This window comes from Gossypium arboreum, chromosome 2 (assembly GCF_025698485.1).
Source record: "Gossypium arboreum isolate Shixiya-1 chromosome 2, ASM2569848v2, whole genome shotgun sequence".
NCBI lineage: Eukaryota > Viridiplantae > Streptophyta > Magnoliopsida > Malvales > Malvaceae > Gossypium > Gossypium arboreum.
The window spans coordinates 7,811,139-7,835,064 of NC_069071.1; the positions used below are offsets into that span (position 1 = coordinate 7,811,139).

Below are 23,926 nucleotides of genomic sequence, written 5' to 3' on the forward strand. Positions count from 1 at the left end.
TTTATTTTGTATTTTCGGTTAAGAAGAAATAAAATGACCTAAATTTTAGCTTTTGTTTAAATTATAATAACATAATTATCAATTACCAGTTTTACCCTTTATTATAACATTAATAATCCACTAACTCAGGTCTAACTTTGTCCATTCATTAATCCAAGGGTCCATTTACAACATAAGTACCTCACATTTAATAAGCCATAACAAATAGGCACATTTAACATATAGCATGCCATCCTTTTGTCAAATTGGACACTCAAACAATAAATTTAATTCATGAAATTTTCACACATATCAATTCACATACTATAAGCATGGAAAATAATATTAAAATATTTTTCTGACTCGAATTTGTGGTCCCGAAACCACTGTTCTGACTAGGGTCTAAACCGGGCTATTACATTGCTTTCAGAACTCGTTATGGTCATTATGAGTTTTTGGTAATGCCATTTGGTTTCATTAATGCCCCTGATGCTTTTATGGATTTAATGAATAAGATTTTTCAACTTCATTTGGATAGATCATTATTGTGTTTATTAACGATATATTAATCTATTCCAAGACAGAATCTGAGCATGCACAACATTTGAGGATCGTACTACAAACTTTGAGAGAAAAGCAGTTGTACGCAAAATTTAGTAAATTTGAATTGTGGCTTCATGAGGTTAGATTTTTGGGTCGCATAGTATCAGTTAAAGGGATTTGAGTTGATTCAAGTAAAGTTTCTGTTGTGATAAATTGGAAACTTCAAAAAATGTCTCAGAAGTGCGAAGTTTTTTGGGTTTAACAAGTTATTATCGACGTTTTGTAAAAAAAATCGATTATTGATTTGCCGATGACCAGATTATTACAGAAAAATGTTAAATTTGTTTGGTCCGATAAATGCCAACAGAGTTTTGATCAGCTGAAGAAAATGTTGACGGAAGCCCCAGTCTTGACTCAGCCTGAATCTGGAGTAGCGTATGTTGTTTATAGTAATGCGTCTCTCAATGGTTTGGGTTGTGTACTGATGCAGTCACGAAATGTAGTAGCCTATGCTTCTCAGCAATTAAAGTTGCATGAAAAGAATTATCTTATACATAATCTCGAGTTAACGGTAATTGGATTTGCTTTGAAGATTTTAAGACATTATTTATACGGCGAGAAATGAAAGTTGAGAACGAAACCCCTATTTTTACAACGAATTCGAGAATTGCAAGATGACGATCCGAAGTTGGTATTGAAACGACAGATCATTCAGAATTATTTGAGTTCAGAGGATAGTGTTGATGATAGTGGTACATTACGTTATCATGATAGAATTTGTGTTCCGAGTAATTTAGATTTGAAAAATGATATTCTTTCTGAAGCTCACAATAGTACATACTCTATTCATCCGGACAGCATGAAGATATATTGTGATTTGAAACAGATGTATTGGTGGTCAGGTATGGAATGGGAAGTTTGTGAGTTTGTAGCTAAATGTTTGATTTGTTAACAGGTGAAAGTAGAACATCAGGTACCAACGGGTTTATTACAACCTGTTATGATTCCTGAATGGAAGTAGGAGTGAGTCACGATGGAGTTTGTATCTAGCTTACCTATAACTCCAAGAAAGAAAGATTCGATCTGGGTGATTGTTGATAAGCTGACTAAATCAGTACATTTTATTCCAGTTAGAACAGACTTTACACTTGAGCGATTAGTGAAACTATATCTATATGAGATTGTGAGATTACACGGAGTTTTGAAATCCATTATTTCAAATTGAGATCCGAGATTTACATCGAGATTTTGGAGCAAACTTCATGAGGCTTTAGGCACTAAGCTTAATTTCAGCACAGCATTTCATCCTCAGACTGACTGGCAATCAGAACGAGTGATTCAGATTTTGGAAGATATGTTGAGATGTTGTATACTCGAACTTGAAGGTAGTTGGGAAAAGTATATACCGTTAGCTGAATTTGCATATAATAACAATTATCAATCCAGTATAAAAATAGCACCATTTGAAGCTCTTTATGGGACAAAATGTAAAACACTGTTGTATTGTTCTGAGCTGAGTGAATCCAAGATGTAGGAGTTGATTTGATCCGAGAAACTAAAGATAAAGTTCAAATTATTTGAGACAGTTTGAAAGCTGCATCTGATCGTTAGAAATCGTATACGGATCTGAAAAGAAAATATATAGAATTTGTTGTTGATGATAAGGTAATTTTAAAAGTCTCTCTGTGGAAAAAAGTGTTACGATTCAGCAACAAGAGAAAGCTGAGTCCGAGATTTATCGGACCGCATGAAATTGTTGAAAGAATCAACCCTGTAGATTATAGATTAGCTTTGCCCTTTGAACTCGAGAAAATCCATAATGTGTTTCATGTATCGATGCTGAGACTGTACAGATCTGATCCTTCACATGTGATTCCTCATAGTGAGATTGAGCTACAGTCAGATTTGACGTATTCGGAGGAACCAGTGAGAATTTTAGCCCGGGAAGTCAAAGAATTGTGAAATAAACGAGTACTATTAGTAAAATTCTTGTGGTATTGACATGGTTCAAAAAAAGCTACTTGGGAAATTAAAGAATCAATAAGATTATAATATCCGAATTTATTTTCAGGTAACAAATTTTGAGGAAGAAATTTTCTAAACAGGGAAGTTATAACAGCTTGATTTTTCAATGATGTCAGAAACAGTGGTTTTAAAGGCCACAAAATCCAGTAAGTTCATAAATATTATTATTAAATATTTACAAGTCAAATATGGTTTTAAAATGGTTTTTGAATTGATAATTTATATTTCATAATGATTTATTATGTTCGAGTGGTAAGACCTTAGGTCAAGTGATTTTAGAAAGTGAGGTATCGGGACCTTTTTTTTATAAATTAGTCATAAATATTTATAAAAATATTTACGGAGTGTCATTAAGGTGGTATTAAAGTTTCGTTGAAAATTTTTAATATTTCGATAGTTAATTAATTAAAAAGAGTAAATTGAAAAAGATGTAAAACTTGCTAATTATAATAATAAAGTGATTAAATGGCTTGATTAATAAATAAAGAAGGACTTAAGTAATAAATATACCTAAATTAAAGTGATGAGGCGGCATATGAAGAGAAATTAATAAAATAAAGCCATTGAATGGCAAAATAGAAATTCAGGTGAAATTAAAATATACAATTTGAAATTCTAAAAGTTTCTATGCAATTCATGTTCAATTTCAACTTAAACCGACATAGGAGAGAGCTCTTTAAGCTGGTTCTTCATATTTTTTCTTCATATCAAGATCCAGTAGATACTCGTAAAAAAGGAAAAATAGCGAAATAGTCCCTGAACTTCTACAATTACTACAATTTAGTCTAGGTAAGTTTGTATGATTAAAATTTTTTATTTGTATAATTTTTTTATGCATTTATTTTACTGTTGGAAATGAGCCATTGTTGGAATTATAATATTAAATTGGATATTTGGTTTGAATGGAACGCGGGATTTGAGTATATTCGTATTTTGGTTTATGATGGTATTGGGAGGAGACAATGACATTTTTCCCAAGTAAATCAGGGTTCAGCATTTATTGAGAACTCTTGTGTTTTACTTTCTGTTAAGCTTTTACGAACTTCTGTTAAGCTATCATGAGCTTCTGTTTAGCTCTCACGAGCTTCTGTTCAGCTTTCGAACTTCTGTTGGCATATTCGGGAGGACCAGCTCTTATGAGCTTCTGTTGACGATGTACTCTTATCCGTAAGTTGTTCTTCGAATGGAAAATTTCGGTAAAGTGGTTTATTTAATGAATTTGAAAGACATGTTATGTATTTTTGTATTGATTTGAATATAGAGGTATTTATTAATTGAAGTTGTGAATGGCAGGGAGTTGACATGAATGATTTTATTTATTTGACTTGTTATGGTAGGTTCGGTAAGATTTATGTTTAACCCGTCGAACTTACTAAGCTTCATTAAGCTTATATGTGTTGTTTAATATCTTTGTAGATTTTCAGAAAGTTGGACGATTGGATCAGCACTCAAGTTACACTATCCAACTTATCCCGATAGTTTTTGAAACATTGAATATGGTTTATATGGCATGTATAGGCTTTTGTTCGATTTTGGTCAAAATTTAGCTTATGTAAATATTATGAATAACATTTTGTTTATATATGAGTGTGATGTTAGTATAAGTGATATATGTATGTATACAATTGAGTTAAAGTGAACTTTGGTAACTTGGTTAGATAGGTTAATTAGGTAAGTTTGGATACTTGGTTGACATGTTTTAAGTTGTCATATGAGGTGCCTAACGGCATATTGGTTGTATGTGGTGATAATACATGTTTAAGACATAATTTTAGTTTGTGTTGAAAGCCTTGTTATGGCTTGTTGATGTGCAATTTGTTGAGGTTAGGTTGGTGTCAATTTGGGTGAGAAATGTGGCCTAGAAAATGACCTATTTTTGTCCACACGAGTAGAGACACAGGCGTGTGTCTCAGCTGTGTGTGACACGTGGCCAGGTGATATGGCTGTGTGTCCCCTGTATCTTTTAAGAATGCAAGTTAGTATGCTCACACGGCCTAGCACACGGGCGTGTGACTTGGTTGTGTGACCTAAGTTAGAGAGTTGCACAGGTATAGACACGGGCTGAGACACAGCCGTGTGTCCCTATTTCGAATGCCCACATGGCCTGGCCACACGGCCGTGTGACCCCTGCAGCTTTGAAACTTTTCTACTTTTTCGAAAAAATTCTCTGAGTTTCTGATTTAGTCTCGACTTGTTTCTAACGCGTATTTTGGGCTTCAAAGGCTCCTATAAGAGACAATAAATATGATTTTGATTGGTTTTATTATGAATATTGATATGTAATGAAACATTTGAATTTTGTATCAGATTGATCCGTAAGCCCAAGTAATGCTCTGTAATCATGTTCCGGTGACAGATAAGGATTAGGGGTGTTATAGTACGTCCACGTCAGTGCATTTTTCACTGAAATGGAAAAATTGCTCCTTCAGGGACACATTTTGCTGGAATTTCCCCTTAAAACGCTCCTACGTGACACGTTTTAGTGTTTTTGGCCCATTCCAGTAAATAATGAAAAAAGTGGCCCATTTCCGTAAATAAAGTAGGAAATGGGCTTTTATTGGTAAAATGGTCCTTAAAACTTTAAGACACAAATATTTTTTGAAAAGCTAAAATAGTAGTATTTTGAATTGATATGTGATAACAATTATGAAGTATGAAATCAAGGTAATCCTTCAAACACTAAATGGAAAAACAAAACAAAGAATATAAGGAAGTTGTTTACGCTGTTTGGTTTGTGGTCCTAATATGTCATACATCCTGTGACCATTTTTCTTACCTTTGTATTTTGAAGACTATATACTCTCCCCACTAAATTCACTCATTGTGAATTCAGCAAGTAAAACCACAATACAAAGATTTTACTATCAATATGCACTCATACAATGAAGTTACTCGCTTGGTAGATTTAGTATTCTCAATTTATACAGAATATTTTGAGACTTGCTAACATAGAGAGGATCTATCACAAGCCCTGTAAAAGTAGCCACCATATAAGTTGAATACAATATAATAATAAACAAAGTAAACAATGATTCTTGACAACTAAGTCTTCAGTGATTCAATCCAATCCAACTTTCTTAATTTAAGGGGTTAGATAAAGGTGATCAAATTTGGTCCAATCTCCAAAACATGTTTCCTCAAGTGACTTCATTGATGGGGTAGATATCATTAATGTATACTCAACATAGCCCATATAAACCATTCAATAAATTGTCAGTACCTTAAATATGGAAATTGTCATATAAACCATTCAATAAATTGTCAGTACCTTAAATATGGAAATTGTCTTCTACATATTTGATGGCTAGGAAGTGGAGACACTTTTAAACACGAAATTGTCAATTTCATATTTTTTAATAATATGTATTATGACACACAAAATATTTTAAACAAATAACTCAAAATAACTTCATTTAAGATTCAAAATAATTGAAACCCCTGAAAATATGATCCGAAGTATTTAAACATCAAACACTAACCTAACTTGACTGAAGTCAAAACTGTATGTTTGAGCAAAGCATACAAAACCCAAATAGAGTTGCAATTCCCCGATGCCCTACATCTTCAAATCCCTAATGTTGCGCCATTTATGCATTGCTCCACACAATCAATCTCACTCATGAATACCTGGAGATTAAAAAGATTGTTACATCAACTCTCACTAACAGCATGATGGCTTGAGATCTCCACACAGAATTCATTCAGGTTTAAGTTTCCAAGATAGCAGTTATAGTCCCAATATTAATAAATGACAACTCCTCTGTAAGTGGTGTGGCTATATTTTCATCATATGTTAATGATCAAATCAAGATTAGTGTCAATAGAAGGTTTATACCATTTTGTTATTAATTATTTCACACTACAGTTAAAAACATGTAAAATATTAAGAGTGTGTTTAGATATCATAAAGTAGGGGTGTTTATAGTTTGGTTATTGACTTAATTGATTTGATTTGATTAATCGGTCGGTGGTCGAATTTAATTCGATCAAAGGTCGAATAATGATTTTTTAAAATTTCAGTTATAGAGTAATTCAATTGAAACTAAATATTTAATTGAAATAAATAATATATAATATATATATATATATATAGCCCTCCCTTTATATAAATAATTAAGATAACCTACTATATGAAAACAATGGACTGCAAGTTATTTTTACGTAACAAGCCATTTTTTACGTAACAAGCCAATAATGACCCAAAAATAATAAAGAAAAAACATTAAAATTAAACATTTAACAAAAAAATGAAATTGAAACAGTAAAAAACCCTAGCAGTTAAATTGGTCTTTTTGTTGTTGTTCTTTTTCCCTTCTGTTTTGGCTTAACCCTTATTTTTCAACTCATTTTCAAATTTAACTTAAACTTCACCCTGCACCTGTAACATCCCAACTCGAAATCAACATCCTTATCCTTTTCATTTCGAGTTTCAACAATCAAGAGTTTCTAGATTGAATTCTTAAGATAATTACTTTTCTTTAGAAACTTTACTTTAAAGGTTTTTTTTGTTGTTAACTTTTAGTCGTATTATATGCTATCATTGTTAACTTTCAAGACTTACTTTATGTTACTTTTTAAATTTTTAAGATTTCTTCTATGGTGTCCTTGTTAATTTTTATTTGGTTGTTAAATTTTAAGATTTATGTCATGTTTTTAATGTCTTATTTGTTGTTTTCATATCCATTTAAAGTTTTTTTAACTATTAAAAATAAAATAAACATTAGTAATATATTTTTATATTTTTTAACCAAAAAGTAAAAATATATAAATTTTGGTTAATTGACCAAATTAACGAATTATTTTGATTCGTTAACGTATTTGAAAAAAACTTCAAGTCGGTTAATAATTAAAGGTTTTACATTTCAAGTATTAACTAAATCGACTATTTAAACATCCTTATCACAAAGTAATTGGGTGAAAGTATAAATATTGGTGTAGTAATTACACCATCTCATAATTACAAGGAATTTTAATTTTCCAGATTTGTTTAGCTTGACAAAATATAATTACATTATAATTTCTTATGTTGTACAACTTGTAATTATATAGTTACATAATTTATTTATTTTTTAAATATTAATTACTATAAAAATATTGATAATAGTAGAGAAGAAAATTCTAAATAAGTAACAAAATTAGAATCAAATCACCATATGTAATATGTTAGTCCAAAAAAGTAGTCGACACTATAATTACAAATAAAGATAACAAGAAAAATAAATATCATGTGCAAATTTATCTAATTGCTTTATCATTCCATATTTGTTAGGCTATTTTCTTTCTAACATTTAACCTTTACTCATTAAATTGTTGGTCCTTGACCAATTTCTTTACGATCTTAGTTGAAATTTGAATCTGTATCATTCAGACTATTAGGATTTTCTTCTACGTACTCTTTAAAGTATGGATCATCTTAATTCTAGTTAAGAATGAAGTTGCGAAATATACAACATGTTAGTACAATCAAAATTTTTTTAGACTACATTGAATTTAAGAAATCTTTTTTCAGAATAACAAATGTCCTTTCAACTACATTTAGAAGTTTTAAACGTCTTGAATTAAAGAGTTCGTAAAAAGTTTGTAGTGGTTGTGTTTAGCTCCATTCTGTCAAATGGTATCGTACCCACAATACGGTGCAAGAGAATTTTTTGTACTAACATAACCAATTTTGTGGATTACCAGATGTAATTTTTAATAAATTTTAGAATTTCTAGTAAACAACATTTCTTAGCACTTTAGAATATGAGATTGAAACCAACATTATAATCCTTCGATTATAATAACTCAATTAAGTGAGATCCACCAAAAATGATTATTGGTATAATTATAAATAATTGCATTTAAATCTAAATGGAGGATGAAAATATATTAAATTTAGAAATCGAAAAGATAGGAAATAAAAAAGAATGAAACGGCTAGTTGGCTAGTTGATTAAAAAAACATGCTTGTTTTAATATAAAAACAAAATCAATAATTACAAGTAAGTAAGAAAAAAAAAAACACTAAAAATTGAGACAGTAAAGAGTTTGTATATCTCTGCAATACCAAAATGGCAAAATCTGAAGAAAAATATATTATAAATGGAAACAAAATAAGAGACAAAAATCTTTTTTCTTAAGCTTTCATAGCTAAGACAGGCAAATAAGGGCTTTGGCTAACCCTTCCCTTTACAGACCATACTTACTCTTTTTCCCACCAACCATCTTCATCTTCTTCATTTCTCACCCCTACCCTACCGCCATTTTTAACGAATTTACTTTTCTTCCATTTTTCAAGTTAAAAGAAACCCAGTAAGTTTATTTGTATCCCAAACAAACCCTTTTTTTTCCCAAGCAGAAGCTTCAGTTTCTGGGTTCTTCTTCTTTGGTTTGGGATTTTCTACTCGATGAATTAAATGAATCTCTCTTTTTCTTTCGCTTTCTCTTTTTATCTACTTCTGTTGCTCTTGTTTTTGGGGTTGGCTTCTGCATCTAGGTTCGACCCGTTGGAGCTCCGATCTTTGCTTGAGTTCAAGAAAGGAATCCGACACGATCCTTTCAATAAGGTGCTTTCGGTATGGGATCCGGATACCCGACCCGACCCTACTTCTTGGACCGGTGTTACCCGCGACCCCAACTCCGGCTTCATCGTTTCCATCAGCTTAGATCGTCTTGGCCTCGTCGGCGACCTCAAGTTCCACACTCTCACTCCTCTTAGGAACCTCCAAAACCTCTCATTGTCAGGCAACAATTTCACGGGTCGGATTGCACCCGCATTGGGATCAATAACCTCGTTGCAACATTTGGATCTATCTGATAACCAGTTCATCGGCCCTATCCCGGGTCGGATCGCTGACCTTTATGGGTTAAACTATTTGAATTTATCGGTCAACAAGTTCGATGGTGGGTTACCGAGCGGGTTCCGAAATTTACAGCAATTAAGGGTGTTAGATTTACACAACAATGCGCTTCGAGGCGATATAGGCGAGTTACTCAGTGAGTTAAGGAACGTTGAACACATTGATTTGAGTTATAACGAGTTTTACGGAGGCTTGTCTGTACCCGTTGAGAATGTGTCCAGTTTAGCTAATACAATCCGTCATGTGAACTTGAGTCATAACCAGTTGAATGGTGGGTTTTTGAAAGCGGAAGCAATTGGGTTGTTTAAGAATCTGCAGCTTTTGGATTTGGGTGATAACTCCATGTCTGGGCAGCTGCCAAGCTTCGGGTCATTGCCGGGTTTGCGGGTTCTAAAATTGGGTAAAAACCAACTCTTTGGACCTGTGCCAGTGGAGTTGTTAGAGGGTTTTGTCCCGTTGGAAGAGTTGGATCTCAGTCACAATGGATTTACGGGTATTGACTTTTTATTTTTCTCTTTATTTCAGTGTTTTTGATAATGAAGTTGGAATATTTAGTCAATAGGCTACTAATTTTCAGGCTAAATATGTAACTTTTTTTTGGATTTTAATTATTGATAGTGTTATTGATCCTAAGATTTTTATGTTAGAGACTAATGGCAATACGTTCTTTAGGTTCTGATTTTCCCATGAAAGCAATGCTAGTTAAACATGCACGTCTTTTTTCCTTTTTTTGTCATTTTGGTTTACAATAATTATTTACTTAATGGTTTTCTAACATTGTAATTTACTAGAAAGGTATGAATGTGAATTATTAGGTTGAAATATATTATCTTAATTCATGATCTTAACAAACACAATGTAGGGGGAAAAAACCATCACTTTATTCGTATATTTTCATAAATATGAAGCTGAACATTCTATCTTGCATTAAAATGATTGTGTGGAATCTTTAGAGCACAAAATTTTAAGTGAGAAGGCACCATTGCTGTTCTTGTAAGCTCTTGAGTGCGAAACAAAGGAAAATGAATTTTATTCGCTTCCTCTTGGTTTGTTTGTTGCTTTACATATACTGTTTGAGGAATGATGAAAATGAGATGCACACTTCCTGCATCATCGGTCTGCTTTAGATATGCTTCAAGCAAAATATACGATGATGCCTGCTTAAGGGGATTCAAGGCAGTTAGACTGTGTAACAGTTATTCATCCTCTAAGTTTGAGTAATCTTCTTGCTTTCGCTTAAAGTAGTGATTACTAAACCAGGAAGATTTTTATGTACATGGATATCTGAAAAGTGTGAATCACTGAATCCCATCAATTAGTTGTTTGAATGTAGCAAAAGTCAACTCTTTAGGATTAGTGTTATTTTGACAGTAGATATTTGCTATGTCAAAATTGACTCCTGAACTCCTTTCTGTTTTCTTATTAACCTAATGTTGTGGTAAATTCTCTTCTGTTTGCATTTTGACTGTCATTTGATATTTTACATCTATCCAAATTTGTACAGGTTCAATTCGTGTAATTAATTCTACAACTTTGAAGGTTCTCAAGCTTTCTTCTAATCAGTTGTCTGGTGATTTGCCTTCTTCTCTAAGAAGCTGTGAAATGGTCGATTTGAGTAACAACATGATCTCTGGTGATGTATCTGTTATGTCGAATTGGGAAGCCTCTTTGGTGGATCTTGATTTGAGTTCAAACAAGTTGTCAGGAAGCCTGTCAAACTTGCCTCACTTCGAGGATTTGAACACATTTAATCTTAGGAATAATTCCCTTGTTGGTGCTTTGCCTTCTCTACTGGATACCTCTCCAATATTGTCTGTTGTTGAACTCAGTTTGAATCAACTCAGTGGACATATTCCTGGCAGTTTCTTTACCTCTACAACATTGAAAAGCCTGAATCTTTCAGGAAATCACTTAACTGGACCAATTCCACTTCAAGGCTCTCGTGTTAGTGAATTACTTGTTATGTCAACTTATCCCCAAATGGAGTCACTTGATCTGTCCAATAATTCCTTGACAGGTGGTTTGCCTTCTGAGATTGGTAACATAGCTAGGCTCAAACTACTGAATCTTGCAGGCAACGAATTATCAGGTCAGCTACCTAGTGAATTAAGCAAACTTAGTGATTTGGAATACCTTGATTTATCAAGAAACAACTTCAAGGGTAAAATCCCTGATAAGCTTTCAAATAGCCTCAGTGCATTTAATGTGTCCAATAATGATTTGTCGGGCCCTGTTCCAGAAAATTTGAGAGGCTTCCCTAGGTCTGCGTTTTCTCCAGGAAACTCATTACTTATTTTCCCCAAGGGCATGCCACCGACAGGCTCGAGTCAGGATCATACCCTTGATCATGTGAGACATCACAGTTCAAAGGGTAGTATTAGAGTAGCAATTATTGTTGCCTCAGTTGTAGCAGCTGTAATGATTGTTTTTGTATTTTTGGCATGTCACCGAGCCCAACTTAAAGAATTTCGTGGAAGATGTGGATTTAGTGACACAACTACTGGAGGCAATGCAAAGTCAGGTGGGCTTGCACGACCCTCCCGTTTCAAGTTTCACTCAACTGCTCAGGCACCACAAACTTCATTAAGTTTTTCAAATGATCACTTGCTTACTTCAAATTCTAGGTCAGTTTCTGGACAGCAAGAATTTGCTGCTGAAATTGTTGAGCATGGTGCAGCCGAGAGAGTGACAACCTCTTCAGCATCTGTGAATCCTAATCTACTAGATAATGACCCAGTATCATCTGGGAGGAAATCCTCCCCAGGCTCTCCATTAGCATCATCACCACGTGTTATAGAAACATTTGAACAGCCTGTGACATTGGATGTTTACTCACCAGATCGTTTGGCTGGAGAATTATTCTTTCTTGATACTTCATTGTCATTCACTATTGAAGAGTTATCTCGAGCTCCAGCAGAAGTTCTTGGAAGAGGCAGCCATGGAACTCTTTATAAAGCTACTCTGCGTAATGGACATATGTTGACTGTGAAGTGGTTGCGTGTAGGACTGGTTAAACATAAGAAAGAATTTGCTAAGGAAGTTAAAAAGATAGGGTCCGTGAGGCATTCTAACTTTGTTCCAGTCCGAGCATACTATTGGGGACCAAGGGAACAAGAAAGGCTTCTTCTATCAGATTATATCCAGTGTGATAGCTTGGCTTTGCATCTCTATGGTAAGAGCTCTTATATTTGTTTTATTTTTGTTTTGTTGTTTTTTATTATTTAACTAAATCTTAATGTTTGTTTGCTAGTTATTTATACTATTATAAAGCTTTTGGCTGATTTTGGTTTCACTTGACTTATTGACACCAACTCAAATGAAAAAAAGAAAAACTCCAAAGAAAACTATCCTAAAAATTTTAAAACTAATGATATAAATGTGTATTCACTTAAGAGAAACAATCCATATAATGTTTTTTATATTTTTTCTATAACACAATTTTCATCCATGCATTTTCAATAGCCCACATAGTGGGTGTGCCATATCTAGTATCCTTGAAGTCTTCTTACCACATGGATTATGATGTTTATGATATTGGTTCTCATTTATTTTTCTAGTTTTTGTTCTAGATTTGCTCATAATCTACTGCATGTTAATATTGTTGGGTTTGCTGTTGGTAACTTTTTCTTTCTTAGCTGCTACAAGTTATGGTGATAATAAAAGTAAGATGATTCATATTAAATTTAGTGCAGTTAACATATCTGTGACAAGCTCTTTCTATGTTTGTTTGAACCATTTCGCATCTTCTTGGGATACTTTCTAAGTGCTGTCCTACCTCAGTTTTGGCAGGAGTATTATTTACTTGCTTATTCAATACGGTCCAGAGTGTGTTTTTTGTTCATGTTTTGGGAATTTGGAAAGTCAAGTCTCTTCATCTCTTTCCGTAACAGCACCTAGAAACAGAACTTTTAAGCGTGCAAACTGGATAATAATATTCTTGTTTGTCAGTAGGTGTATGAGGTCATGTTGAGGTCTCTTGCAAATGTTTTTAACATGCTTTGCGTGACGGAAGTAATGCAATGATGCTTATCTGGATTTTGACCTTCTTGGGGACCAAATTATTAGACAAGTGTCAAATGAAACTGGCTAGTTACAATAATTTCTAAGTCTAAAAGATAGTCAATTAAACCTAAAAAATTAAGCACCCTTGCTTATCCTATAATCACCAGTGTTTGCAACTACTAATGTGACTTTACCACCCTGTTTATGTATCCTGATGAACCTGTAATCAGTCAGCACAGAGAAACCTTAAGTACTGAATCTTGAAAGTCAAACATCATGGCTGCAAGCAAGAATTGAGGGCAGTAATTTAAGAGGAGCATAAACATAGACATGTTGAATCTGGTTTAGAGTTTAGGCTCAGGTACTGTGGCTGAACTTCTAAATTCTGCTTCTTTCACCCGTCCGGTGACTAAACCTTTTGCTTTCCTTGCAAAAGATGGAGCTTAAGGTTGAAAAGAATCTTTGCGGTGTCATTAACCTGTTCTTGGAACCATCACTCTCCACCTGTGTTGATTGTTGTAAATGAAGAATGTGCAATAAGGGATTGTTTTAATTGTGTTGCAATCTTAAATTGCACATATATCTTTATGTTTTGGGAATTCATGAAAGTGATTGAAGATTCTACCTTTTATGTTTTCATTTGATCAGCGTATATGCATATATGTATGTTAATGCAGAGACTACTCCTCGAAGGTACCACCCATTATCTTTCAGCCAAAGACTGAAAGTAGCTGTGGAAGTTGCCAAGTGTCTGTTACACCTTCATGATAGAGGGCTGCCACATGGAAACCTGAAACCGACAAATATACTCCTCGCTGACCCTGATTACCATGCTTGCCTCACCGATTATTGTCTGCACCGGCTGATGACACCAACTGGAATTGCTGAGCAGATATTGAATCTGGGAGCCCTTGGATATCGTGCTCCTGAGCTTGCCTCCACATCCAAACCAGTCCCATCTTTTAAAGCCGATGTGTATGCATTAGGAGTGATCTTGATGGAATTGTTAACAAGAAGAAGTGCAGGTGACATAATATCGGGTCAGTCAGGAGCGGTGGATCTGACGGATTGGGTTCGGTTATGCGATCAAGAAGGACGGGGGATGGACTGTATTGACAGAGACATAGCTAGCGGCGAAGAACACACAAAAGCAATGGATGATATGCTTGCCATATCACTGAGGTGTATTCTTCCGGTAAATGAGAGACCTAACATCAGACAAGTATATGAAGATCTCTGTTCGATATCCCTTTGAAATTTTGTACATTCGTCTTGGAATTCATTTTTATCATTCCTTGACCACATTGTTGGGTTTCCTTTTTTTCTTCATATTTTATTATTTTTTCTTGTGATTTTGGGGTAGTTAAGTTGTCAGATTTGTTTTTTTTCTTGAAAATTTTCTTGTAAAGTGAATGTGACTACCATCCATTGATTATTTGACAGCGTTTCCTGTTCGATCCTCAATTGAAAAGGTTGCATTCCAGGGAAAATCAGTTTGCAAAGTTCGTAGTCTTGACCCTTCTTTTGCAAAAATTTCTCATATTAAGAACAAACATCCATGCACAAAAGGCAACTGCTGATTTCATAATTAATATAATTTAATAAATAATGTTAAAAGTACAATAGTTTGATACACAGTTCAAAATGCCTCTTCAACCTCAACTTTCTGTAGGTAAGAGAATACCTGCTGATCGTGACAATCGCAGAGGTACAAAATAGAATGAAGCAAGACGACCTAAAATAATGCTCTGATAAGTTACCTCAGAGCCCACAAACTTTTTCGGCTGACAACGATGCAGCACTTTGACATCTAGTCCAAAATAATTATTCCATAAGTTGAACAACAAGCTCGCAAGCACTTAAAAATTCGCAGCAGCCAATTCAACTCTCCAAACTCTAGATTTCCTCTCCATTATCGAGAACCAGCTGCAAGAAGTGATCTTTCCACTCAAACAGGCCCGCGAAAGGCATAAGACCGCACAATAAGGGAAGAATGAAAAGCATAATAGAATAGAAGAGTAATCTTCGAATCCAGTATGGAAGAAGTGTGCTGCTTGTCCTTTGTGATATGTTAACAGGTCCATGAAGAATGATGAACAACATGGACGTAAAGACATTTGCGAGGAAATGCAAAAAGCATAGAATCTCCCAGTAGAAGAGCCAGTAATATCCATTTCCTCCTAAAGTATCCACACAGAACTTCCCAGCCAAACCACAGCCAATTCCTAACAGCAACAGTATAAAAGTGACTGGCATCGTCTGATTTGAAGTTCCAGATCGTTGTATAAGCAAATAAGCTACTGCAAGAATCAGCATGACCCCGAACATCATTCGGCTTACAACTTGAACCTGGCACTTGAGAGTGTGGAACCCTATATTGAGAGATGACACCTGCTTTGGGATCCACCAAGACTTGCTATCCTAGGAAAATAACGAAAGCATCATATAAATATTTTGGAAACGTTAAAAGTAACCTTAAGAGGGGAAACATCCCAAACAGGTAATAATTTATTATGAATGATCTGATATCATCAGGCACTTAATGTCAAGAGATAATATTCAAACGGATAATTATCTAGAACAGAACAAAGGAAACATATGAACGCTGGAGATGTATACATGCATCAAACCTAATGATAAATTATTGCTATCAAAATTTAGAAAGACAAACACCATATGATAAACAGTGGCAGTCTCAGTAAAAATGTTTTCTTACACTCCATTCTAGTCTTTGGCAACTGAACAACCATGTTAATTCCAGAACCACTCATCAATCATTTGCCCCCCAAAACCACATTCTTAATTCCTACAGACCAGAAGGCTACGTAAATTTTCCACATGAAGCTACAGAGTAAGCAACTAGATAATTCACTCAGAAAGCAGCAACCAAAAGAGAAACTTCCATATGGTGTTTTGAGGGATTACTTTTCATGGGCTCCAGAACCTAGTTAAGGAGATAACCAAACACAAGAATCAATATTAAAAAGCACCTAACCTAATAGTCAAATAAATCAAAAGAAAGGAAAACACTGAGCTTCTATTACAAAAGAAAATCAAGGGAGGAAATTGATCAACTGAAGCCAGGAAGAGGTCGTCCTTACCTCAAGTGAAAGATTACAAGATGATGTAGCATCAGTAATCCTTTTGTAAGAGTAAACATAAGTACCATACATAAGAAGAAATGACATGATGAGCAATCCAGCAACAAGACAATCGATGCACTTTTTAAGCAACTCAGCCTGTCCTGTGTCTTCTAGTTCGTTCTTGAACTTTTCAGCTTTAAAGGATGCCTTTGATATACCCATTGCCAATTTTGATCTCTCCAGATGGTTTGAATCAAAGTTTAGAGCTAGCTGTTCCTCTTTCAACTTCAACTTTCTCATAGTAAGACTAAGCTCCAATGTCTTGAGATCATTAGAACGAACTTGCTCTATAACAGATTTCTCGATTGTGCTGCGCACTGACTGGTCGGCAACGGAACCTGTTCTTGGATTGAAGCAAGCCAGTTGATTAACTTGTCCATGAATGACAAGTTCCCGATTCAGGGACCCAGTTTGGATATTCTCCTGTACCTCTTCATGGATATTCAATTGATTCTGAGTTGAAACAGAAGACCGATCAACTTCTGAGTAAGAATCCTTTATGTCAAATGACTTTCTGCTTGTAGTTTCATCTGAAGAACTTTCCACATTATTGGGGTTTGATGGATACTTTTCCTTGTGCTTCGATGAGTCATTAATCAATCTAAGAGTCCTCAAGGTGCTTCCAAATGATTTCTCAAAATTCCTCGCAAAACAATCAAACTTGTCTCCGAAAACCTGTAACCAAGTAGACCATAGAAGAAAAAGGCATGTTCTCTATAAGCATCATTGGTGGTGTGATTCCCATAAAAAGGCACGAGGAAACTTAACTTGTAAAATCAGAGTCAGTCTATGAGTCGGCAGTTTAAAATCCGGCTTACATTGGCTAAAGATTCTTTGACAGCTGAAGTGCAGATCTGCAAGCATGAAGATTGACCAACTTTTTTAGCAAGCAAGAAACTTTTAACTTCAGTAAAGTAAACCAGTTATCATGAGCATCATGTTAGAGAATTTGAACCATACCAGTGAGAGATAATCAGGAGGCAGCCTTTCATTTGTAACATCTATCTTTTCCAGAACCTAGATTTACAAGGATTGATGTCAGCCATAATCCAACAAAACTAGTGTGAGATCGTTACAAACTGAAGAAAAATGCAAGAATTGCCTTTTAAAAAATGTAGCTTTCTTAAAAAGAATTGGCCATAATTGATGAAGACCAAAACAGAGATGGGATCTAAACTACCTTGAACCCTCTACTGCATGATAACAAACCAACTAGGCAAGGCAAAGTTTGCTTATTTTAAAGCCATAATCAAACAGAGAAAATGCGTGCTGCCTTAGCTTTTACCAATAGCCTAGATATAGCTCTATATTGCAACTCAAGCTTCAATGTGCCAGGCAAAAGTGAGATACATCAGCCTAGCACTCCCTTTTGCCTGAGGCAATTGCAAACATTATTGATGCACTACCTCAGCCATCTATAAAGACTATGTCATAAGATATCTTCAAATGGCCAAAACTAAGCATAATCAAAATAATAAATGTGGCATAAACTGTTACAAATTTAAACGTATACGAATCCAAATTCACAACAAACTTAAATATGGGGGCAGAGAGAATCACAGTGTAAAAAAATTAAAACCTTTTTTCCAAATTGTTAAATAAAAAACGAGAATTTAACTTTAAAAATCCCCCAAATAAAAAACTTACGTTTCAACTTTCCACCAGAATTCTAAAAATGTCCCCCAAAAAAGTTCAGAAAATTCAACTGAATTATCAACAATTCTATCAAATGAGAACCTATACATTACAATTTCCTGACTAGCATTAGGGCTAAAATATTTAAAAGAAAGAAAAGAATGAAACTTGATCGAACCTGAGCAACAACGGCCGCGAAGGACATTCCTAGAGGAAGCGCAAGGGAGTCAACGTCACGAACGTCGGCTCGCCGAACTGGACCGAACCGAACCCTAAGATTCCGGCGTTTAGACGACAAACGCATTCCTTTCTGAACAGAAGAGGAATAAGCAGAGCAAGAAGAAGATGAGGGTGCATCTCTGTCAACAGTTTTCCTCCTCTTCTTTCTGATGAGGGGCTTCGAAGATGGAATATGATTATCGAGTGTTGGATTCGAATCATGGTTGTATGGAATAATGGACGCGCACGCAGAGGATCCGTTAGGCTGCAGAGAAAGAGGGGAAGAAGAAGAAGGCATAGCGTCCATTGGGGGAAAACGCACGGAATTTCCAGAAACAGTGCCCTGGGCATAATCTAGAAGGTAGATGTGAAAAGCGGCGTTTGATCAACTTTTTTGGACTTCAACAGTCACAATTTTTTTAATCAACTTTTTACCAAAATTTTTATATTCCATGTCAAGTTTAGTATAGATCTCAACACTTATGGATATCGAAGTTTTATTTGACATCTATGAATCTCAAGTTGTATTTTTTTTACTAGCCTCAACTTTTATTAATATCGATGAGTTAGTTTTATTTATTTAAATAGACTTTGATTTTTATTGATGTCATTAATATTTTGTTTCTTTTTCTCTTTCTAAATATATTAAAGGTAAAACTGGTTTAAGAAAATTGTTGAGAGTTTGACTCTATTTATAGATGAAATCATGAGCATAAAAGACACCTAAAATACTAAGTGTTATTATTGGAAAATTTTCAAATTTCACTAATCTAAAATAAAATAGAAAAAGATGAAAATTTAATTTCTCTACAAATGAAAATATATACTAGACATCAATCAAAGTTAATAGATAAAACAAAATTCATCACCGATGATTGTTAGAAGTCTAAAGTCAAATTTATCGGCTAACATTATTTTTCTTATCCTCCTAATACCAAAATAATTCAATAATTACAAACTTATGCTAAACTTTGAGTCTCATAAGTATTGAAATATTCTTCCAAATAAATATTTTTAAAATAACTTTGCCTAAAATCTATTTTAATAATTAGTGTTAAAATCTATAATATTAAAAAAAAACCCAACGATGATTTTTTGATTTAAACTGTTTTTCTAATCAAATAAAAAAATTACTTTCCAAAACTGCTTGAATATCAAATTAAAAAATATATATATCTTTTATTTATATAGTTATAAATTAATATTTTGGTAAGGGAAATAACTAGTGATGAGATTAAGACTTGTATGTTTGAGCAAGAAAGCAATAAAACCCCAGCACCTGCTTTACTTCTTACTTTTCTAAGACAACTTAAATGATAAAACAATTTTGTTTTAGACATTATCCCCTCAATCAGAGTGCCTTTGTTCATCACTTACAACATTTTGATGGCTCATTCAGAGAGCATTTGATTCACTAAATTGAGATTGTAGGGAGATGAAACAAGAAACCATCTTTTCTTTTGAGTATCAATCCTCAAAGAAAATTTGGGAAAAGGAACTTAATCATTGTTGTATTCAAAAAAGTACAATGAATTGGTAGCAAGTACTTTGTTGGCTATGCTAATCTTTTCTAGTCAATGAGGTTGTTATTTTGGGTTATATTCGGGACACTATACAAGCTCCATTGTGGGGAAAGAGTATTAATAGAGTGGAAGATGTTAATATGCAATAGCTTGTACATAGTTGAGACGACTTTGGAGGGTTTGTATAAAAATATAAATTTATAAAATAAGTTTTGAGTAAAAAAAAAAAAAGTCTATTTAGAAAAGGAATCGAGCTTCAGGTAAAATTTTTTGTCACTATTTTAAATGCATTTAGTTGTTAAGTTTTAAGTATAAAGATTTTTTAAAAATTATTTTCAATTTGGTGAGAACTTTATTTTAATGTTTTTAATGTATTATATATTTTAATTTATTTATATAAAAAATAAAATAATTAATACGAGCCGAGCCCAAGTTTAACATCTATAATCCAGATCGAGTTTGGACAAAAATTTAAATCTATTTTTCAAGTCGGGCCCATACCTATCGAACGGGTCTAGAATTTTATTTGGTCTCAACCTGACCTATAAATAGATCTAGATAGGAATCTATTCTAATTTTAATTTTTAAAATTAAATTATTTTAAATACTTTTATGGCCAAAAAGAATCTTAAACACTTTTATCTTTGCTTTTAAATTTTTAATCAATTTATTCAATAAAATTTCTAGAATAAATTTGTTTATGAACTCTGAGACATGAAAGGGAGAGATAAATTATAGTATAAATTATATTTGATTTTTATAATTTAAAATCAATATTTAAATTTTCAAATTATCTTAGTTGTTTATAGATTAAAAGGCAAATATGAAAATGTTATAATAAAGCTGATAATAGCAAAATTAGTTGAGAAAAAGAGAACAGGAGATTTTGTCTAACAAAAGAAAGGCAAATAATTTCTCAAACTGCCCTAAACCAACTCCATTTACTGACCCTAAAATTTCTGCTTCCCATTTGGGCATCCCAATCTCATGTTAGAATTCATATTTCAAACTCCAAACTCTCACCAACTTTCGTTTTTATATAAAATGAAAAGCTAAAAACTCAGATTCTATACCAACTAATTAACTCTGCCTTTTAACATTAACTTTATTAACACAACTTCTAATAAACCTTTAAATACAGTCATTTCGTAGTTAATCAAAATTAAACAAAGAAAAATTAACTTCAACTTATATATAATTATATATATATATTTGTATCTTTGGAGTTTTCAAACTACTACCAGTCAACCCTGTGAAAGTGGGCTGCCATGGTTCTATTACCATTTCCATCACCATTTTCTCCGATCCTGCTTGTGTTAAAACCACCTGCAGCTGCCATCAAATTCTCTCCATAACCACCGATCCCTCTTCTACCATGATCTCCATAACTCTGCGGGTGAGACCCTAGCGAAAAGAATCCCCCACCACCACTGTTATACCCCTGGAAATGATCGGCAGTGTTAGCCGACGACGATATACCTGCATTTACATTGTTGAATTCATTAGCCCCACCATGGCTGATCAAACCGTACGATGTGGGTGATTGATGGTGATGGTGATGGTCTTCTTGCCTAGCCATGGAATTCTTCTCCCCTTCGGTTTCCCTATACTTGTTGAGGTAAACCTTGAGAGGACCCACGTAATTCTCGAAACCCAGTGTCGTCATTGCCCACAACAGATCATCCCCGTTTATAGTCTTCCTTTTCTCCCTTTGACACTTATCGGAAGCCTCGCCGGTGATGAAACTGATGAACTCCGACACACATTCTTGCACTGTCTCTTTGGCTTCTTTGGATATTTTTGCGTTGGCGGGGAGGGATTTTTTCATTATCCGACTCACGTTAGCTATGGGGAGGAACCGATCTTGTTCTTTAGAAGAACTGTCGGATATGTTGCCGGACGATGGGCTGCCGACGGGGCTGGTTTGGTTTCTTTTCCCAGTCATGGAGATGGCCTTCTTTTTTACAGCTTATATGAATTGCTTTGAGATGAAAATGGGGGTAGATAATATAAATGAACGAATTGTTTATGAAATGAAACAACTTGTTTGAAGAATCCAATATATAAAGAGGCAATGAAAGAACCCAATATATATACATATAAAGAGGGAATTGAAGGAGGGTTTGATGTAGACAGGAAAGGAAAAAAACAGGCACTTGAAGGATCAAAACAACATGGCATAAAATAAAGCTTAATAGGTTTTGGAATCTTAATTAGAAAGTGTAAAAGCTCCTAAATAAAGTTATGAGTTGGGTCGGGTAGTATCGAATTGATTTTAATATTTTAAAATTATTTAATATAAATTTAGAGTAAATTAAAAAATTAAATATTTTAAAATTATTTAATATAAATTCGGGTTAAGTTGAATGAATTGGATAGGCTACCTAACCTATGAAAAAATCTATTTAAAGGTTTTTATTTATAGAAAAAAAGGAAGCTTCTCATTTACTCTATGGTGTATCTTTTCATTAAGTCCTCCAATTCTGATTATGCAATTTTCAGTCAAAACTTAAAACTCACTCCTAGGAAAAAGGAAAAACGCATGACCAACCAGCAAAAGTAAGGGGGAAAAAGGGGCATAACAATAATAAGAATAATACTCTATATATCAGACCAAATAATAATAATACTACATATATATTTGGCCAATATGCAAAAATAATAATAATAATAACAACAATAAGTTGTTGTCCTGCTAGTGAATTCTGTAACAGAAATTTGCCTAGTGGAATCTAATCTACCAAATTGCATGCCTGATATGACATTCGGCTTGACTGAATCAGTGTACATTAGAGGTGTTTACTGTTAGTTTGGGCCGGGCCAAGTTTAAATCACTTAAATCCGTTCATATAATTTATTTTACTGTTTTAAAAATATTTTTATTTATTTTTAAATAATAAAACAGTTCAGACTGAATTATTTTTAAATTGTCCATAATCTACTTTTTAATTTATAAATAAAAAATAATACATTTTAATATACTTGAATTTATATTCTCTTATATTAATAATATATTTATATTAATCGAGCTAAAATTCAATCATCGTAAAAATAAAATATTTAATTATTGCAGTTTAATAATGAGGCGTACTAACCCAGGTGAGCTCTATATAGCATAGGGTTCCATTTTCCATATATACCTACCAAATAATGGCGTGGAATAAAATCCTGAATATAGATTGGACATTCATGGAATGAAAGCTAGCGGCCCGGTTGCTTCTCTTCCTCCTCCTCATATTTTCCCACCATTTTCTTCTTTCATTTTTTCATCACAAACTAACTTGTAGTTTACAAACAGCGGCAAAGCTAGCAATTCATTATCAGAGAGGCCAAAATAATATTTTAAAAGCTTCTTTAAAATTTTATTTAAAAAGGATTTAAATTAAATATTTCATAACCAAAAAGGATTAAAAGAGATATTATACCCTTTAGCTATCCCTCTAACTACATCCTTGTTTAGGATAATATGTAAATAAAATTCGAATATAGTTTCTTAAAAGTGATTTCATGAACAATCACAATTATGGTTCGAATTTTTATTTTTATTTTTAATGGGATGCAAATATGGAGATTTGAAGGTCATTGGCAAAATGAATTAATACATTCTAGGCTTAAATTAATGTATGAAAAATAGATAAAAGTAATTGGTAAGTCCTCTATTATAACCATCCAATTAAATTTGTTTTTAAATATATCAATTTACTAAATATATTATTAAAATAATCAAAATAAGACTAAATTTTGATAAAATTAATATTTGTTATTTAAAAATATTATTTATTATTTAATAAAGTTAATACTTTTGAAAACTTTTATCCTTCAACAAATTAAATTCTTTATGATGTAGAGTTGAACTAAAAAAAATGTTATTTTTAAACAATAATTATTAACTTTGTTACAAATTTGGTCTTATTTGATTTTTCCTATAGTACAAAAACCAAATTAATCCATTTCAGTCCTATAATATAGGAACTTAGAAGGTATTTTCTGTACTCTTCATAAATTTAGAATTTAATTCA

At 33.4% G+C, this 23,926-nt stretch overlaps 3 protein-coding genes across 3 annotated transcripts; 1 reads left to right on the plus strand and 2 right to left on the minus strand.

Moving 5' to 3' along the window:
* The first annotated feature begins 8,535 nt into the window (after positions 1-8,535).
* On the plus strand, positions 8,536-14,877 carry LOC108466959 (probable inactive receptor kinase At5g10020). Its single transcript, XM_017767360.2, has 3 exons — positions 8,536-9,878; positions 10,890-12,557; positions 14,065-14,877. The coding sequence occupies exons 1-3, from the start codon at positions 8,942-8,944 to the stop codon at positions 14,640-14,642; spliced, it is 3,183 nt and encodes a 1,060-aa protein (XP_017622849.1). The 5' UTR covers positions 8,536-8,941; the 3' UTR covers positions 14,643-14,877.
* Positions 14,878-14,967: 90 nt separating this feature from the next.
* On the minus strand, positions 14,968-18,922 carry LOC108466960 (protein CPR-5). The gene is made up of 5 exons (XM_017767361.2): positions 18,344-18,922; positions 17,491-17,547; positions 17,349-17,384; positions 16,489-17,205; positions 14,968-15,808 (listed from the first exon to the last, which is right to left on the minus strand). Exons 1-5 carry the CDS (start codon positions 18,689-18,691, stop codon positions 15,284-15,286), a joined length of 1,683 nt encoding a protein of 560 aa, XP_017622850.1. The 5' UTR covers positions 18,692-18,922; the 3' UTR covers positions 14,968-15,283.
* A 2,050-nt stretch (positions 18,923-20,972) lies between these two features.
* On the minus strand, positions 20,973-22,091 carry LOC108466961 (nuclear transcription factor Y subunit B-like). The gene has a single exon (XM_017767364.2). The coding sequence runs from the start codon at positions 21,850-21,852 to the stop codon at positions 21,145-21,147; it is 708 nt and encodes a 235-aa protein (XP_017622853.1). The 5' UTR covers positions 21,853-22,091; the 3' UTR covers positions 20,973-21,144.
* Between the last annotated feature and the right edge of the window lie 1,835 nt (positions 22,092-23,926).

Coding starts and splice junctions, on each gene's coding strand:
- LOC108466961 (XM_017767364.2), bottom strand. CDS start 21,852: ATGACTGGGAAAAGAAACCAAACCAGCCCCGTCGGCAGCCCATCGTCC.
- LOC108466959 (XM_017767360.2), top strand. CDS start 8,942: ATGAATCTCTCTTTTTCTTTCGCTTTCTCTTTTTATCTACTTCTGTTG. Junction 9,879..10,889: donor CAGTCACAATGGATTTACGG/GTATTGACTTTT, acceptor AAATTTGTACAG/GTTCAATTCGTGTAATTAAT. Junction 12,558..14,064: donor CTTGGCTTTGCATCTCTATG/GTAAGAGCTCTT, acceptor ATGTTAATGCAG/AGACTACTCCTCGAAGGTAC.
- LOC108466960 (XM_017767361.2), bottom strand. CDS start 18,691: ATGGACGCTATGCCTTCTTCTTCTTCCCCTCTTTCTCTGCAGCCTAAC. Junction 17,385..17,490: donor CTCCTGATTATCTCTCACTG/GTATGGTTCAAA, acceptor TCATGCTTGCAG/ATCTGCACTTCAGCTGTCAA. Junction 15,809..16,488: donor CTTGTAATCTTTCACTTGAG/GTAAGGACGACC, acceptor TTATTTTCCTAG/GATAGCAAGTCTTGGTGGAT.